Source organism: Neomonachus schauinslandi, chromosome 14, assembly GCF_002201575.2.
Source record: "Neomonachus schauinslandi chromosome 14, ASM220157v2, whole genome shotgun sequence".
Classification (NCBI taxonomy): Eukaryota; Metazoa; Chordata; class Mammalia; order Carnivora; family Phocidae; genus Neomonachus; species Neomonachus schauinslandi.
In genome coordinates, this window is record NC_058416.1 from 31,077,596 (window position 1) to 31,097,232 (window position 19,637).

Here is a 19,637-nt window from a genome sequence, read left to right on the forward strand (position 1 = left end):
CAAGTTCCCAGATGAAGCCAGTGCTGCTGGTCCATGGCTTACCCATGCAGTAGCAGCACTGCTCTAAAATTGCTGCAAAATACGCAAATCCACAAATGACAAATGGCCCTCCACGAAAAAACCAGTGAGTGACTTATCAAAGGGTATTACGTCTGGTATTCATAAATAGAACACTGAGCTCTCTAAGAGGTGAGTCACTTAGAAATCTGGTTTGTCGCTCAATACTTGAAGGATACAAAACTCCTACTGATAATATGCTTATGAAGATAGTTGAATTACAATTTTCAAAAAGAGCACCACTGTGTATCAATGCACTTGAGTTGTTGTATGCTACAACTTACTCTTTGTTAATTATAAATTAGTTTTATCACTACTTTGTTTCAAGTTGTTTGGCTATCCCTCTAGAGTAATACTGATTCAATGTGTAGCAACAGTACTTTTGACCTAAAATTTTTATGTAACTAGACATGCCATAAATATTGCCTGTCTCTACTGATAAGGCAAGATGTTTTGATAAACTACTCTCTTATCACATTTGCTTTTACAATAATATTTCCTTGTTATTACTGGATTATTTTCCAATGGAAAATAATGCCTCAGTGGGTTGGGGTCATAAATATATTTGATGGTCACTTCAATTTATGTTTTTTTAAGTCAAGTGAGATAGCATATGATCTTCTCTCTTTCACATTTATATAAATGGTGGGGGTGTGAATTCAGAATGTTCCAATAATTCTTTTAAGTGTCAATGCTTAAGAGAAGGAGTACATCCTGAAAAAGACATCTGAATTAAGAGTGGGATGATCTCCAGAAATTTTTAGGACACAGATAATAGATTCAGAACAATCTGAGATGACACAAAGTAGATCAGGGGATTTTTAGAGGAACTGAAGCTATTCTTTAACTTCAGTGGAAATACTATACCTGTCCAAGAGAACCTTGTCCAAGTGATGCTGCCCATTAGTATTATGACCTCATATGAAATGTCTTCAAATTGGCTTTATAATACAACTTTGATTTAAAGTAAAATACAGAGAAATATTAGACATCTAAACAATTATTTCTCTTTACTTAGTAATGATATGTGTGTAAGAATAATTAGTGTTCTCAAATTTACTTGCATGATACAGACTTGAAACCTTGCATAATCCAGAAATGTCACCGTAACTATTATCACTTTCTTCTTACACTCTGCCCAAAACTCAAAACTTTACTTTCTAAAACGAAAGTTACACATACATCTATATGATAATGTCTGACAATCACATTCCAGTACAAAGTAGCTAGCAACTTATTAATCACTAAATCCTCTAATGAAAAATTCAAATAATGGCTTTCAACCTCCAATATAACCTGGAATGCTACCAAACTCACCGAAACACAAATGATTATTTTGTAACACAACAAGATATATAGGAAACAGAAGGCTATTCAAAATAAGATGAAGAGAAGGCCTGCCATCAAATCAATTATCCGCGAAGGAATAAATGTGTAATACTTGGAGAAAAAGAGAGGTACAAGATCCAATTTCAATTTAAGTGTCCAAGAGGTGTAATTTAAATGGCTACTTTTTTTTAAATGAAAAAGCCAGTCATATTTTCATTGGGTCGTGGGAAAAAATGGGACATTATATAAAAGGTACAACACTATGACATGTATCCATAATATACTGTTCTAGTAATTTTACTAAAATTTTCAAATTTTAGTCAATATTTATAGATGATATGTGTGTATATATTTCAAGTAGAAAAAGCATTCTTTATTAAATAGATTTATAATGTAAAAAAGTTTATAATAACTAAAAGTTCAGTAAGAAGACACAAGATAATTGTTGGAAGGCATGTGAAATATCTCATGTAACAGGATACTGAGAACTAGGATAAAGATAAAAAAAAGATAGCCACACTTTTCATTCAAGGTGGATCCAAGCAGGCTCTGTGACTTTCCAGTCCAGGCCTTCAGACACCAACAATTTCCTGTCTCTGAGAGTACTTCCTCTTGGAACCCAGTTCTGAGAAGTCCAAGCCACAGAGAGGCCATGTACAGGAGACTTGATTGACAAGCCTTGTTATAAAAGACAGTATGAACTGTCATGTGAGTAATCCTAGATGTCTAGCCTAGTCTTTACATGATATGTAATTTTTTTAGAACACAGAAAGCAGAGTTGAAGTTCTAAAAAAACAGGAAAGAAGAGAAAGGGGAAAGAAAAGAATGAAAGCAGGGATGGTAGGAGAGAAAGAAGAAAAATACAGAGTAGGAGAGGAAGGGTAAGTAAAAAGAAAGAATACATTTTTCTCTGGAATGTCTCAATCAATTTTTTTTAGTTCTTAAATCTACACTGTATGTGGTCATTTTTATGGGTAAACACAGTTACATGTAACACATGTTATATTCCTTCAGTAAAAATAAGATCAAAACCATAAAGGATTTTAATATACATACATATTTTATTTCGGTGCTTTTAAAGTTCCCAGAAATATTACATTTTCTCTATACTTCTAAGCCAAAACTGCATCATCAAGTATAAATTTGGGAAGAAATTATGTTGTCTAAAATAATCTGCAATACTACTTCACAGGAACATTGTGAAAAATAAAAAAATGTCATGTATAAGAAACAGCTTACAAGCCATAAAATGATATGAAAGTTTAAATACAACTGTTATAGGTCTATAAAGCCCCTTACTTGCTTCCCCCTAACTTAAGGGTAGGTATAAATAGGAACATAAACATAAAATTTTAAATAAAATAAGAATAACTTACCACATACCACATCCCATCCAGGGCTCAACTCTAGTGTCAACTCCTTTATTAACCCTCCCTTAAACAATCTAGTTCTTAAAAACAAACGAACAAAACAAACAAATAAAAAAAACCTCTTAAGAAAATCTTTTAAAAATCCTCTAGAATATAAACTTCATGAGGATAGGTAGGCATAAATGGTCGAAACATTGAATTAATCCCTATGGCATTCTACCACTTACTTATTTCCAGGAAGGGACCATAAAATAAAATATCATGAGAGACATCCTTCTAACACAGATCTTGAGATTTATCTAAACCATAATTATTACTGAGATTTTCCCCACAGTCTACTAATTGCAGTTACTCAAACACAGGGAAAATCTAGGGGAAAATTAACAGCTTCCAGGAAGAGATAACTTGTAGTGATAATACAGTTAAGTGATTGCAAAGATACACCCATTAAAGACTAAACAGAATTTACACCTTGTTACTACTATTATGTCAAAACATTAATGACTTCTTTTATCAGGATTTTATCTTTTAATCATCTTCTTATAGAGCATTTTAATCTGCTATGACTGGAATGTCTATGTCCTCCCAAAATTCATATGTTGAAATCCTACTGCCCATTGTGATGGTATTAGGAGGTGCTTACCATCCTAAAAACTCAAAAATGAGAGCCCACAGAGATCCCTAGCCCACTCTGCCAGGTGAAAATACAACAAAAAGTCTTCCACCCCAAAAGGGCCCTCACCTGACCATGTTGGTACCTTATCTTAGACTTTCAGCCTAGAAGCCACCCTCTTGTATTTTGTTACAGCAGCCCAAAAGGTCTAAGATAAAATCCTACAATGTGCTAAATGTAAATGTGTATGAATATGGCAACATTGGGATAGCCTATTTCCTTGACTCCAATGTATCAATGGAAGTAGAGCTTGAAAAACTTACCACAGCTTTTAACATATGTGTCCATAACTTCAGCACTGATCCCATTTGGCCCATTCTCACTTGGTGCATACTTTCTAAAGAAGTTCTGAAAAGATATAATTTACATGTTTACAAATTCAATACAATCCTTAAACAAATCAGACATTTTGAAATTATAAGAAATGACCAAGCGTCTAGTCTAAAGCTTAGTCAGTAATTGCAAAATGTGGACTTTAAAAAGCATATTCCAAGAATCAGTCTTATTACTATGCTTACAGACAGTTAAGATAAAAAAAAAAAAAAGTATATGCTGCTACTTTTATACCTTAGGGAAAACATTACATAAAATAAATTCACTGCTATTTCTCTATACTCAATTTATCTCTTTTATCTTTCTTCTGAATGTAAACAATGAGGGGTTTTTTTTGTATCATACATTCTCCTTAAAGTGAACATGAGTTATTAAAATTATCTTTTAAGTATAGTTACTGTTACCATTAAAAAACCTCCAGTTATAAAACAAATAAGGGGATGTAAAGTACAGCACAAGGAATATAGTCAATAATATTGTTAATAACTTTGGTGACAGACAGTAACTAGACTTATGGTGATCCTTTCATAATGTATATAATTGTCGAATCACTGCTGTACACCTCAAAGCAAGATAATATTGTATGTCAACTATACGCCAATTAAAAAAGCTCAATAAAATTACACCCAAATTTGTAAATTAATTAGAATGCAAGTGCTAATAATTCTTAGAGGAAATTAATGGAAAGATAAATATAAAAGAGATGTGAACTGAACAAAAGAATTACAGGGGGACAATAAATGCACTAGAGTGTCCAAAGAGTCTGGAAACAATGGGGAAAATAGTGTTTTGTTTTGTTTCTGACTACCAACTGGAACTATTCCCTTACATATTAGATGTTAAAGAAAAAGAGTATATATTATTTGAAAATACAAGTAACATGCTGTTAAAAAAAAGTTTATCCTATGTTTCAGCTTTTCTGAAAGTCCTTTGACAAAGGACTATGCCTTGAATATATAAAGAATTCCTATAAATCAATAAAAACACAAACAACCCAACAGGAAAATGAACAAAAGATGTAAATAAGCATGTCACAGAAGAAATAAATGGCCTATACATATATTTTTAAATGCTCAATCTTGTGGCTAATTAGGGAAATGCAAACTAAAACCACAATAAAATACCAAAATTTAAAAGTCTGACAATATAAAAAAATTTTTTTTTAATTAAAAAAAATAAAAGTCTAACAATACCAAGATTAGGCAAAGATGTATAGCAATAAGAAACAGAACAGTTTTTCCAAAAACAACTATTTTGGAAAATAGCTTTTAATTATCTACTGAAGTTGAACATGAGAATAACCTATGACTTAGTGAAACTATTTACAGAGATCAGATATGAAAACCAAGAATCAATATACAAACTGCCACTGTCTTTATTTTACTAAATCATAATTTCACAGAGCAACATAATAATTGACAACTTTATTAAACAATTACTTCAGTTAGAAACTATGTTAAAGCTCTACCTACACTTCACATCATCTTCAGAACAATCCCAGAGGTAGGTACTATTAATTATTACCCAAATTTTACAGGTGCAGAAACTGAGAGCTGAAGGGTATGTTAGGGGGTCAAGGCCTCCTACAAGTTTGATCGGTTACATGGAGTCACAGACTCAACATACGTTTGTAGCACAAGTGACACTTATTAAAGCAAAAGTATACACAGGAGGTTCAGCATAGGAAAAATATGCAGGCAAAGTCTAGAGAAACCCATATGTAAGCCTCCTGGTTCTCTTCTGTGTGGGAATAAACTGAGCATATTTATTACTTTTCTTCAACAATTAAAAAAAAAAAAGGCAGTAATATGGGTGCAGTGTTTCTGTCCAGGGAAACCTATTGAAGACATCACTCAAGGTTTTTATTGGGAGCTGGTCATGTAGGCACCCTCTGTCTAGCAACTGCCAAAATTCTAGAAGGAAAGCAAGTTGTTTGCTATAAATCACGTATCACAAACAGTCTAGGCACACTGAACCACCCTTATCAGTTAGGGAACAGAGGAACGACACACTGAAGGCCAAGTTCCCAGATATCAGTCAGAGGTTAACCTAGCAAGTGGGCCTTTCTAAAGATAAGAACCTCAAGTCGGCTATGTTAACTCTTCTTTGCACAGAGGATTAAGAAGCCACTCAAGGTTTACATTGAAAAGCTGCATGGCCAAACTTCAACCCCAGGCAGTTAGATGTTTTGAGCACAAGTTCTTTTTTTTTTTCCTTCCATTTCCCTCCCACCCCACCTCCCCTCGGGTAACCATCTGTTTGTTCTCTATAGTTAAGAATGTTTATTTGTCTCTGTTTTTCCTTTATTCATTTGTTTTGTCTCTTAAATTCTATATATGAATGATATCACATGGTATTTGTCTTTCTCTGACTGGCTTATTTTACCTATCATTGTACTTTTCTAGATCCATCTATGTTGTTGCAAATGGCAAGATGTCATTCTTTTTTACAGTGGAATAATATTCCATATGTATGGTATCTGTGTGTGTGTGTGTGTGTGTATCCCACCTCTTTTTTATCCATTCATTTATTGATAGACACTTGGGCTGCTTCCATAATTTAGCTATTGTAAATAATGCTACAATAAACAAAAGGGTGCATATATCCCTTCCCTTCGATTTAGTGTTTTCACATTCTTCAGTTAAATACCCAGTAGTGGGATTACTGGATCATAGGATAGTTCTATTTATAAATTTTTTGAGGAACTTCCATACTGTCTGCCACAGTAGCTGTACCACTTCTCATTCTCACCGACAGTGTACCAGAGTTCCATTTTCTCCAGTTCCTCACCAAGACTTGTTGTTACTTGAGTCTTTGATTTTAGCCATTCTGACAGGTGTGAAGTGGTATCTCATTGTGGTTTTGGTTTGTATTTCCCTGGTGATGACTAATGTTGATCATCTTTTCATGTGTCTGTTGGCCATCTGGATATCTTCTTTGGAGAAATGTCTGTTCATGTCTTCTGCCCATGTTTTAATTGGATTGTTTGGTTTTGGGGTATTGAGTTGTATAAGTTCTTTATATATTTTGGATACTAACCCTTTATCAGATATGTCATTTGCAAACATCTTCTCCCATTCAGCATGTTGTCTTTTTTTATTTTTTATTTTTTTTTTAAAGATTTTATTTATTCATTCGAGACACAGAGATAGAGAGAGAGAGAGCACGAGCAGGGGGAGAGGCAGAGGGAGAAGCAGCCTCCCCGCTGAGCCAGGAGCCGGACGTGGGGCTCGATCCCAGGGTCCTGGGATCGTGACCCGAGCCGAAGGCAGACGCTTAACCATCTGAGCCACTCAGGCAACCCCAGCATGTTGTCTTTTAATTTTATAGGCTGTTTCCTTTGCTATGAAGAAGCTTTTTATTTTGATATAGTCCCAACAGTTTATTTTTGCTTTTGTTTCCCCTGCCTCAGGAGACAGATCTAAAAGGATCCTTTTAGCTGATGTCAGAGAAATTACTGCCTGTGCTCTCTTGTAGGATTTTTATGTTTTCAGTTCTCACATTTAGGTCCTTAATCCATTTTAAGTTTATTTTTGTGTATGGTGTAAGAAAGTGGTCCATTTTTCATTCTTTTGCATGTAGCTGTCCAGTTTTCCCAACGCCATCTGTTGAAGAGACTTTCACCCATTGCATATTCTTGCCTCTTTTGTCAAAGATTAATTGACCATGTAATTGTGGGTTTATTTCTGGGCTTTCTATTCTGTTCTGTTGATCTATGTGTCTATTTTTGTGCCAGTACCATACTGTTTTGATTACTACAGCTTTGTAATATAAAAGATCTGAAATTATGATACCTCTAGTTCTGTTTTTCTTCTTCAAGATTGCTTTGGCTATTTGAGGTCTGTTGTGGTGCCATACAAATCTTAGAATTGTTTTTTCTTGTTCTGTGAAAAATACTGTTGGTATTTTGATAGGGATTGCATTAAATGCACACATTGCTTCAGGTAGTACATTTTAACAATATTTGTTCTTTCAATCCATGAGCATGGAGTGTCTTTCCATTTCTTTGTGTCATCTTCAATTTCTTTCATCAGTGTTTTATAGCTTCCAGAGTACAGGTCTTTTATCTCTTTTATTCCTAGGTATTTTATTTTATATTTTATATTTACTGTTTATGTCACTTGTAAGTGGGATTATTTTCCTAATTTGCTGTCATTATTAGTGTATAGGAACGCAACAGATTTTTGTATATTGATTTTGTCTCCTATAACTTTACTGAATTCACTTATCAGTTCTAGGAGGCCAATATCTCTCATGAACATAGATGCAAAAATCCTCAAAAAATATTAGCAAACTGAATCCAAGAATACTTTAGAAAAATCATGCACCACAATCAAGTGTGATTTATTCCTGGGATGCAAGGGTGATTCAATATTCACAAATCAATCAATGTGATATGTCACATCAATAAGAGAAAGGATGAGAATCATATGATTTCAATAGATGCCCAAAAAGCATTTGACCAAGTACAACATTCATTCATGATAAAAACCCTCAACAATGTAGTTTTAGAAGGAACATACTTCAACATAATAAAGACCATATGCAAAAAGCCCACAGCTCACATACTCAGTGGGGAAAAACTGAGAGCCTTTTCCCTAAGGTCAGGAGTAAGACAAGGATGTCCACTCTCACCACCCTCATTCAACATAATATTGGAAGTCCTAGCCATGGCAGTTATACAACAAAAGGAAATAAAATAGGCATCTGAATTGATAAGGAGGAAGTAAAACTTTCACTGTTTGCAGATGACATGATACTATATATTTAAAACCCTAAGGACTCTAGTAAGCCGGAGCTTTTAACCACTGCATGTGACTGTTCCCTAAACGAAAGAACAGAATAACCACTTGCTTTGTGAAGGAATCAGAGTAATACTTTTCTGCAAATCTAAACTCCATACTGAATTACTGTGACATGTTAAACTGGGAAAGACAAAAACACACTGTAGCAAATATCCTCTGTCAAGTCCTTCTCTGTGTTAGCTCTCATGTCAGGTATATCAGGTTTTCTGTGTAAATTACATACTTTTTTTACACAGGAAAAAAGAAAAATCATATTTAAAAAACAACCAAAATAAACTATTAAGATGTGATAAGAACTAATCCATGTATTTAAAGTGTAAAAAATTTCAAAGACACACATGGCATGGTCCTAGAAACTGTTTGCCTTTTCTTATATTAAAGGACAGCGACGAGATTGGAGAGCAAGACGGGTCTTAAAAACAAATGTTCAAACCATGTATGAGGAAGAATATGCAGCACTGCTCTGAATAACAAAAAAAAACTGGAAATAATCAAGTGTTCATTTATGGTTAAATAAACTCTAGAATTTCCATAATCTGGAATATAATATAACCATAAACTAACAAATTTTTAATTTAATTAATTCCTGCTTCCCTGTTATATGCCAGGCACTGGTTAAGGAATTGAGCATCTATATGTACTAACATGGAGGAATTCCCACCTGATAGCACTGTTTACTTCCAAGGAAAGGAAAACAATGTGAGGGAAGAAGGGTGATAAAAGGAGACATTCATTCTTTACTGCATATACTTTTTATAAAGATTGAAATTTTTAGAACAGTAATATATTCATGAATTGTAGAACTCATTTAAAATTGGTTCTGTACCTGAATGCTTCCCTCTGTATCAAGAACTTCAGCAACAGGAACTGACTGGATAAACTGCATGAAGCCTACACAGAAATATATGCATTGCATTAAGCACAATTATTGGTTAAGCAATAAAAATAATGGTTCTAAGAATAACCTTCATTTCAAATGCATATACTACATACTTGAACAACTTAAATAGGTCTGTAAACAATATATTTAGCCTGGCATTTAATTCACAGGAACTGTAAGAAAACTTTTCTTTTTTTTTTTTTTAAAGATTTTATTTATTTATTTGACAGAGAGACAGCGAGAGCAGGAACACAAGCAGGGGGAGTGGGAGAGGGAGAAGCAGGCCTCCCGCCGAGCAGGGAGCCCGATGTGGGACTCGATCCCAGGACCCTGGGATCATGACCTGAGCCGAAGGCAGTCGCTTAACCAACTGAGCCACCCAGGCGCCCGAAAACTTTTCTTTCAATTAAGCTGATTTATCTGTATGCTTCTCCAGGCCAGTTTCTATTACTGTATACAAGGAAGAGAAAGTAATAGCTAAGCTTTCTAAACTGGGCACAAAAATTTCTTCTTTCTGTATTTTTATAACGTATACCAATTAAAAATGTTCCAAATTTCAAATCACTTTAAGAAATCTGAAATTATGTATTATCAATCACCTAAGCCTAAAACTGTATTATGTTCACTGGCTTTTTTTGTCTAATACTCCATCTTCTGACATTTCCTGGAAATGATAGGAGAAGAAAGTATAAATCCCTTAAACTACCAAAAAGAAGGGGAAGAGGACATCATTATATGGGAGGACAAGAAGGAGAAAAGATAAGTCTAATTAAGTCTAGAGACCACAACAGTAGTATAAAACAACAAATCTATGAAAATATCAAAGTTGAATGAAGGAAACTACTGCATCCTCCTTTAGAGTAAGAAATGTCTCATTCATTGCTGGATCACAAACAGGGAAGAGTTTGCATTCATTCACTTAAAATATATTTATTGTCTCTCTCCCATGTAGTAAGAACTTTTCCATGTAAAAAATAGAGCTTTGACCCTGTCTTTAAAGACTGTACAAGCCTGCAAGTCTTACTGGGATAAATACTATGAAGAAAAGGGTACCATGAAAGAGAAAAGTGTAGGGAGACCTAAATCACCACAGAGGTCAGAGGGCATCGGACATTTGAGCCGTGTTTTGAAGGATAATAAAAGTTAATAGGTAAAGCTGTGGAGGAATGGATGCTAAAGATAAGGACCAAAGCATACATGAAGGCCATAAGGCTGAAAAAAGCATGGTGCGTTTAAGAAAATGGAAAGTGGCCCATGTGGCTAACTCCTGGGAAGCAAGCGGGAGACTGGCAAAAGAGAGGCTTGAGAAACAGGCCCAGGAGTGTGTCACAACACGCCAGAACTTGTACACCAAGCTAAGGCTTCTGTCTTTGTCTGAGGAGCAAACAGAAGTGAGTAAGTCAATTTATGCAGGATAGTCAAAGAGCACAAGTGCACTTTTAACAAGATCATTCTGAGAGAAAAATGAGAAGAGGAATTATACCACCAAAAGGTTTTGAGGGTGGCCAGGGGAAGAGCAGGAAACCTAAAACAGATACTTTTGTTGTTCCCAGGTATCTACGAGTGAGAAGCTCCGAGAGTAACAAGACTAGGGAATTTACAATAGGTTTTAGGCAAGCATTCCTAGGGAATCATCTATCAAATTTCCAGAGGTTATTCCATCTTAGAAAGACTTAGATGCCATAAATCTATATTAAAAAAATTAGTTAGGGGCGCCTGGGTGGCTCAGTAGGTTAAGCGGCTGCCTTAGGCTCAGGTCATGATCTCAGGGTCCTGGGATAGAGGCCCACATCTGGCTCCCTGCTCAGCGGAGAGCCTGCTTCTCCCTCTCCCTCTGCCTCCCTCTCTGCCTACGTGTGCTCTCTCTCTCTCTATCTCTCTGTGAAATAAATAAATAAAATCTTTAAAAAAAGATCAGTTAATAAGGCAACATCATTTGCTGAGTGGCTTTTTTCAGCAGAGCACAATACAAAGCCACTCTGCGTCATAGTAACTCTCAAATGATGATTCAGGACACAAATTACTGTGTAAGAAACTACTGTGAACTGTAACCAGCTTTGAATGCAAATAAATACAATATAAAGGTGTTAATTTTTCCTTACAGATACACTGTTTAATGTTTTCAAGAGAAAGCTGAGAGAGAAAAGGAGAGAGGCACAATCAGTCTTCAGTGCTACAAATGAGTTCAATCTCTAATGTTCTTAACTTTCAATTAAAAGAGGAAAAGTAGACTCATTGGACACTGAAATAAACAACTACAGTGTAACATAAACTTACCATGTTTTGTACTGGTGGCTAATACCTTGTAGGGTGTCAACTTCAAATCCAGATTTTCTTTCCGTAGCAGCTTTTGATCAAAAGATAAAATATGTTAAACAAATATAAAGATTATTCTGAAAAAGTTTTGTAGGCAAGTATTATAATAGCTTAATGTAAGAGATTTAGGCGATAAATCTAAATTAAAGGTTTAACTAAATTAATCAGTTAATTTCACTTTGATCATCAAATTTATTAAGCACTTACTTGATGGTATGCCAATTTTTTTTTTATCTTATTCTAAATCACTGTCAATAGTTTTCAATGAACAGTAGGGTTCCTCCAACTCATTTATGCCGTTCTCTCTAGTCACGAAGTGTTTTAGAACTCAGAAAAAGGGAAATAAGGGCAAATATGTTCCTTTTAAAGCCAGGGGCAGGGATGCAATTTAAAGAAAAAGATCTAGCTGACTAAGAGGAAGGGAATTATTAAACCTGACATCGAGAGAACTTAACTGAGAAAAAAGTTTTAATAAAAAGAAATGCATGCAATTTCATTTTATACTCATCACAAGAGTCACTCTGCAATGTACCAAAATAACTACACTTGTTCAAGGTCAAGTAGAGACTGCTGAGCTTCCTTTGTACCTGAATGTTAAAAATACTTCTGTGTCTATACACAGCATACACACTAAACTGTAGTTTTCCAAAATTAATAAATGTTCCCTGCCAACATAAGGTTATAGTCACCTTGTCCATGAGTGAAATGATTTGAAGAATAAGTTGATCTTGCCGTAAATCATCCCCATGCTTAAATATAACTGGGTATTTGCCCCCATCTTCTGTCTTAAAGAATAACTGTGCAGGCATAAGAGCACTCTGGAAATAAAAATATTGTTTTCAAATTTGGATGTAAATTAATGCATGGAGATTTACTATACACAGGAGGAAACACTGACCTGTAAAGTAAACAAGGAAGTTATCAGAAACTAAAGAAACAAGATGGGCTGGCAGCAAGATGTAATTAGATACCTTGGAGAAAACAACAAGCTAGCTAATAGTCAGAAGATTACATGGCATAAAGAACAAGAGCTCCAGAGAGGGTGACAGGAATCTAGGCTCCACCAGGTACTAGCTAGGGGATCTCACACATGTTCTTTAACCTCTCTCCTCACTTGTAAAATAAAGATAACTTTTCCTCTGCAGAGTTGCTAAAACATATGACAGAGCAAATACAGTAAAATGTTAAGAAGAGTCAAACAGTAGGTATCTAGTTGTTCACTGTATAATTCTTTAATCTTTGCTGTATGCTTGAAAACTTTCCTGTAAAATGATGGGGTAAAAGGCATCAAAAATGCTTCAGTGAATATATGTTTAGAATTTATAACCTCTTTTGGATTAAAACTCTGAATTTTAAATTATCTTAAATTTGGAGTATCTTTTTATCACCCCAAGCAAAAACATATTTTGTAGATTACCTCAACGGCATTTGTGACCCCAAAATGACTAAGAATTACTATGACAGAGTTATGTAGTAAAGGCCCTAGAACCATTAATCCTAAACTCCAACCCCAAATTTTTAAGAATGCTCACATACTTTAAGGGTTGTAAGAAAAACAAACAAAAAAACTGGATATCAGGATCAAAAACATGTCTCATAATATTTTATTGACCATCTTTGTGCATTTAAGACATAATTAAAATATTGCACACTTAAGGAGAAAATAGGTCAGAATTCACCTAACAATAGTGGCAGATATACACTCCTCTACCCCACCCTTACAACTCCTGCTCTGTCTTTTTTTTTTTTTTAAAGATTTTATTTATTTATTTGAGACAGAGAGAATGAGAGACAGAGAGCATGAGGGGGAGGAGGGTCAGAGGGAGAAGCAGACTCCCTGCCGAGCAGGGAGCCCGATGCAGGACTCGATCCCGGGACTCCAGGATCATGACCTGAGCCGAAGGCAGTCGCTTAACCAACTGAGCCACCCAGGCGCCCAACTCCTGCTCTGTCTTAAATATTTTTTCCCATCCTGTTTCAAAAAAATGGTAAAACTACCTTTTTGATTTACTGCTCTCGATTAGTCCTCAGGGAATGAGAATATTAGAAGCTGGTCTTGTTTGAGAGTTCCAGCCCAAAGGAACACCACTTGTACACATGTACACCAGTTGTTACATGTCTGTGCGTAGCTTTTAACATCTCAGCTTCCAGTGGGTTGTAAACACAAGCTAAGCAATAGTTGCATTTTATCTCCTGTTCCAGTATTTTTCAAATTGCAGGTTATAATCCATTAATGAGTTTTAAAACGAATTAAACAAGTTGCATGTTACATTTAAAATGTAATGCAACAGAATAATTCTTAATAGAAACTATCAGAGTCCATAACATGCAAAAAGGTTCAGTACTACTTTAAAAACTTACGTTTCAATTGTGTGAGCTGGGCTGCCATAAGTTGCCTTTAAACACACCCTTGAAAAAAAATCCAAACTACTTACTATAATCACACCCTTTTTATATTCATAAGTAGTTGTCCTATGAGCCCTTTCTTTTCAGGATACAAAGTAGTTTTCCAGTACAACTTATGCCCTTCCACCCCTAGAATCACAAAATGTAAAACACCATGTCTCACAGAGACCTTTCTTTATGATGCCCAACAGGTCATGATGCTTCACAGGTAATGATGCCCAGTCCTTTGGCCCAACTGGAGGAAGTGGCTACCATCAGCTCTAACTATCCAAGTCGTGGCCAGCCAAAAGAAGCCTGGCATGCTATCAAGGACTAAAGAGAATTACTACTTGAAAACACAAGAAAAAAATTCAAGTCACAGAAACAAGTAACAGAGCAAGAAATGTTAAAAAGGTTAACTGAGACTATAACCACATGAACTTATGAACTGAATGGGTAATATAAGTGTTGCAAAATTTTAAGGTTTTTTTAAAAAAGCTTACATGGAAAAAAGTAGGTGTGGCTCTAATTAATAAAAAGTTCAAAGAATTAAAGATTAAAAGCAACCCAGAGATTTAAAAAAAATATTTGACATGACACATTTCATATAAAAATACCTACTGGTAAATCAAGACACAATGATAAACAAAAGGTAATTTTTTATCTAGCATTTACTAAATCAAACAAAATTACAGATATTATCGGCATTGTAATCATTTTTGAAGGGAGTGTCTCTGTTTTTGTTTTATAGAATCAGGTTCCAATCATATACATTAGAGATCCATCACAATTACCTTAAATAGTGTAGCTGTCTCTGGGATTATTCCTCTAATTTTCACCTGGGGTTCTAAAGGTAATGGGATAAGTTCCACATCTGACAAGTTCATCTTTTCATTGTCTCCAAGCAATGCCTGTAGTCTCTCGTTCTAAGAGAACAAATCAGAAAGAACTGATTGCGTTAAAATGGAAAAGTAGTTTATAAAACATATGGTAAAGACATAAAGAGTAATCTTACTAACTTTGAAATGTCTCCAAAGCACCATAAAAGTAACACGAACTAGACGGTGCACCCATAAGAGACAAGCACTCCACGCTTGGAACCTGCCTGACAAGAGCAGCGGCACACTTTAAGAGGAGCGATCCCTTGACTGTGAAGAGCTGGACTTACACAAGGTTAGGAAATACATTTCTCTTGCTGCAGCTGAGAGTAAGGAATACACTCATGCTGGATTTAAAGACTCCATTTCTGTTTTCGAAGGATGTGTGAAGCCACAAAGAGAAACTCATTTCATTTGAAGCTTAATTTTGTATGACCAAATATTAAGCAAGAATTTCAGTACTCTGCTCCAGGGCATGTTTTGGGTTTAAAAAAAGTAAACAATTCACTTGGAGGAACTTGAACCCCACCTTTTACTGTTCACTGGCTTGGTCTGATCAAACTTTTCCTGAGATATTATCATTTATTTTCTTCAGCTCACATGTGTACTGCCATTGAGCCAAGAATTCAGAAACTGAAAAATTCAAGTCACTGCGAAACCCCTTTGTCATGTAGCAGCATCTGTACTGTTTAGATCAAGTCCTTCATTCAATGTCAAAAGAGCAATCCTCTTGAAAGCTTCAAGAGAGTCTTGCATTCTTTTAACAGGTGTGCTTGTTCTTTAAAGGGGAAAACCTGCCCTGCCAATCCCAGCAGCTTGAAGCACTGCACTGTAACGCTACTGAGAGGATGCAGCGTCGCAGGAGAGAACCCTGCAATCAGTAAGGTGGAAGTTCAGAAAAATAATGTTTCCAGGACCACTAAGACAGAAAGTCATATTCTTCCCCTCCAGTAATATTCCAGTTCTCCCTCTGAATTGTAGAAAGTGCAAGTTAAGGTCAACTGAAAACTGGTACGAACTTCTACATAACCCTTATAAAAATTACTAAATCTACTCCCTAACCAAATGTATGATTAGATATATAAGTATGAGGTAATGTCTATTAACCTGAATTTCAAGTTATCCATTCATGACCAATTTCTAATTGATGTGCTAATAAACAATAAAATAACCAGAAAACAGATCAAAGGAGGGTGAGAAATCCAGCCACTTCTCACCACGTCCAGTGCTATAAGCCCTGGGCTCCTGCCATCACTTCTCAGCTTGATTACTGCAGTAGCCTCCTGACGACTCTTCTTCACCTTTGCCTCTTACAGTCTCTTATCAAAAACAACTAGAGCACTGCTGCTAAAACCAAAGTCAGGCCATGTCACTCTCCTGTTCAAAACCCCCAACAGCTTCTATGCTAATTCCGTGTTTAAGTCAAAGTCCTTGTAATGGCTTACAAGGATATACTCTGTTTCTTTCTTATCTCTGTCCTCTTTCCTCCTCTCCTACTACTACCCCCCCCCCGCTCCAAATACACTGGGCTTCCTCCTATTTCACAAATATGTCACGCACACACACATACATGCTCTCACATCAGGCTTCTGTCCTTGCTGTTCCTCTGGCTGGAACAGTCGATTCTCTAGATACGCCCATGGCTTACTCCCTCACCTGCTTCAGGTCTTTGTCCAAATGTCAACTTCCTAGTGAGGCCTTCCTGACCATGCTATCGAGAGGTGAAACACTGCCTTACTACTCAAACCCAGCACTACCTGTTTCCTTTTCCTGCTTTATTTTTCTCCATAGCATATAACAGTATCTACTCTATATTTCACTCACTTATTCTATTTACTTCCTCCTCCAAAGCTCCATAAGAATACAATTTTTATATTCACTGCTATATCCCAGAACCTAAAAAAAGTATTTGGAATGCAGTAGGCATGCAATACATTTTTATAGAACAAATAAATGAATATTGATCACCTAAAGGATCAAAAAGTGAAAAGACAACATTTAACAACATTCCCAAAATGAAAGCTTTAATTAAAATTTTTTAAAACATTTTATTTATTTATTTATTTGAGAGAGAGCATGCACAGGGGGGCGGGGACAGAGGGAAAGGGACAAGCTGACTCAATTCCAAGACCCTAAGATCAATCATAACCTGAGCCAAAGGCAGACGCTTAACTCACTGAGCCACCCAGGCAGCCTAATAAAATTTTTAAAAAGTATTGATGGAAATGCCTTTTTATTGAATTCAAATATCCAGACTCAGAGACCTCTTTCAACAGAATTCTTCCTAAACTAGAGGTCAACACAGGAAAACACTATTGCAAAAACTTTATCATTTGTTTTACCCATTTTACTAATAACTCACAGATAACGTTCCTACATACCTAACACTGCTACATTCACCACGACATATTTCTCCCAAACTCATTATGGAAATGGGGGGATGGAAAAGTGCTACATATGATTTTAAATTATTAGCAGTAGTGAATTCATTGTTACTAATAATAACACAAATAATGGTAGTAGACAGCCATCTTGGCATTTCTCCATGGTGCCAGGGCTTGTTTCTAGTAAATCTACATTAACAAAATTGCTTGTCTTTTAACACACCATAAAAAAATGTCTAAAAAGACTTTTAGCCAATATTGAGACTATATTTAGGATTGTCTGATTTAAAATATAGGCTATGTGGCAAAAACAAAATTTATTTTGGGAAGCTTTAAGTGATACCTCAAATGGGTATGCAGTTGTCCTCCAAAATAGCTAAAACTGATGTGCAGCCAGACTCATGTGTGTGACAAATAGAAGAGCATGTTACACAAACACAAACTGGTTTAAACATATGCCCACACTGACAGTCGCAGGGACCGCATTCCTGCAGGTGGGTATGTGGGATTATACTGCTTCCTCACACAGGCACCTCTGTAGAGAGGGGTTCCACAAAGGAATAGCAGTACGGATTTAGTTATTTAAACCATGGTTTGTGATTTTTTCACAGCAATGACAAAAAAAAGTCATCTCAATAAAAATGTGTTTCTCTTCAGCCCATTTTCTCCTTCTTAACCTTGTGAACATTATTCCTTGCACATATATCTACTAGCATTTCTCCTTAGACCTGATCCCCTACCTCTGAACTCCCGACTCCATTTTTCACCTTTTTTTCCTCTCCACTTCCTCTCACAAGTCTGGAGAAAAACAGTAAAATGTGTTGTGTTCTTTTACAAAGGTCACCAAGAAAGATCTGCCTATGGTGGGATTAGGTAAAGAGAAGATATCAAGTGAATCCTTCATACCATTTGGGCTAATGATGAGGGAAAAATGACATATGAAGAACAGATACTCATCTACTGTCATCCCGTAGAAGCCTTACTTGAGAGAAAGATCCATGTACTAGCCATTAGAACAGATGCAAAGCCAGTGCTATTACTAACAACTAATTCTGCCACCCTGGGCAAGTCACATTGGACTTTCATTTTCTCAGAGTAATTCCAGTCTCCACAATCTGTAGAGGTCCTTTACACATCAAACACATTATATGCAAGGATGCTAAAATTCTAAAATGAGACCCAATAAAGCATTGTAGATTAAAAATATGGACTGAGGGGGCGCCTGGGTGGCTCAGTCGTTAAGCGTCTGCCGTAGGTTCAGGTCATGATCCCAGGGTCCTGGGATCGAGCCCCGCATCAGGCTCCCTGCTCAGCCGGGAGCCTGCTTCTCCTTCTCCCACTCCCCCTGCTTGTGTTCCCCCTCTTGCTGTGTCTCTCTTTGTCAAATAAATAAATAAAAATCTTTAAAAAAAATAAAAAATAAAAATATGGACTGAGAATGCCTGGGAATAAACCCCAACTGTAATACTTACTAGCTAAGGATGCTGGACAAATTACTTAACCCCTCAAACCCTCATACACTGTTGGTGGGAATGCAAGCTGGTGCAGCCACTCTGGAAAACAGTATGGAGATTCCTCAAAAAGTTGAAAATAGAGCTACCCTACAACCCAGCAATTGCACTACTAGGTATTTATCCAAAGGATACAAATATAGTGATTCAAAGAGGCATATGCATCCCAATGTTTATAGCAGCAATGTCCGCAATAGCCAAACTATGGAAAGAGCCCAGATGTCCATCAACAGATAAATGGATAAAGAAGATGTGGTATATATATATATACACATGGAATATTACTCAGCCATTGAAAAGAATGAAATCTTGCCATTTGCAACAACGTGGATGGAACTAGAGGGTATTAGGCTAAGCAAAATAAGTCAGAGAAAGACAAATACCATATGATTTCACTCATATGTGAAATTTTAAGAAACAAAACAGATAAACACAGGGAAGGGAAGGAAAAATGAGATAGAAATAGAGAGGGAGGCAAACCATAAGAGAAGCTGAACTCCAGGAAACAAACTGAGGGTTGCTGAAGGGGAGGGGGGTCAGGGGATGGGGTAACTGGGTGATGGGCATTAAGGAGGGCACTTGATGTAATGAGCACTGGGTGTTATATGCAACTGATGAATCACTAAATTCTACCCCTGAAACTAATAATACAGTATATGTTAACTAAATTGAAATTAATTAAAGAATTTTTAAAAAATTATTTAACCTCTCTACCC

At 36.0% G+C, this 19,637-nt stretch overlaps 1 protein-coding gene across 1 annotated transcript in view; it reads right to left on the reverse strand.

Annotated features, from left to right (window-relative positions):
- Positions 1-19,637, reverse strand: part of PIK3C3 (phosphatidylinositol 3-kinase catalytic subunit type 3) — a 143,065-nt gene that overhangs the window by 42,638 nt on the left and 80,790 nt on the right. The window contains exons 16-20 of the mRNA XM_021686322.2: positions 14,943-15,074; positions 12,453-12,581; positions 11,725-11,794; positions 9,394-9,458; positions 3,693-3,777 (exon numbers count right to left, since the gene is read on the reverse strand). Coding sequence (XP_021541997.1) covers positions 3,693-3,777; positions 9,394-9,458; positions 11,725-11,794; positions 12,453-12,581; positions 14,943-15,074 — 481 coding nt within the window. The remainder of the gene's footprint in view (positions 1-3,692; positions 3,778-9,393; positions 9,459-11,724; positions 11,795-12,452; positions 12,582-14,942; positions 15,075-19,637) is intronic.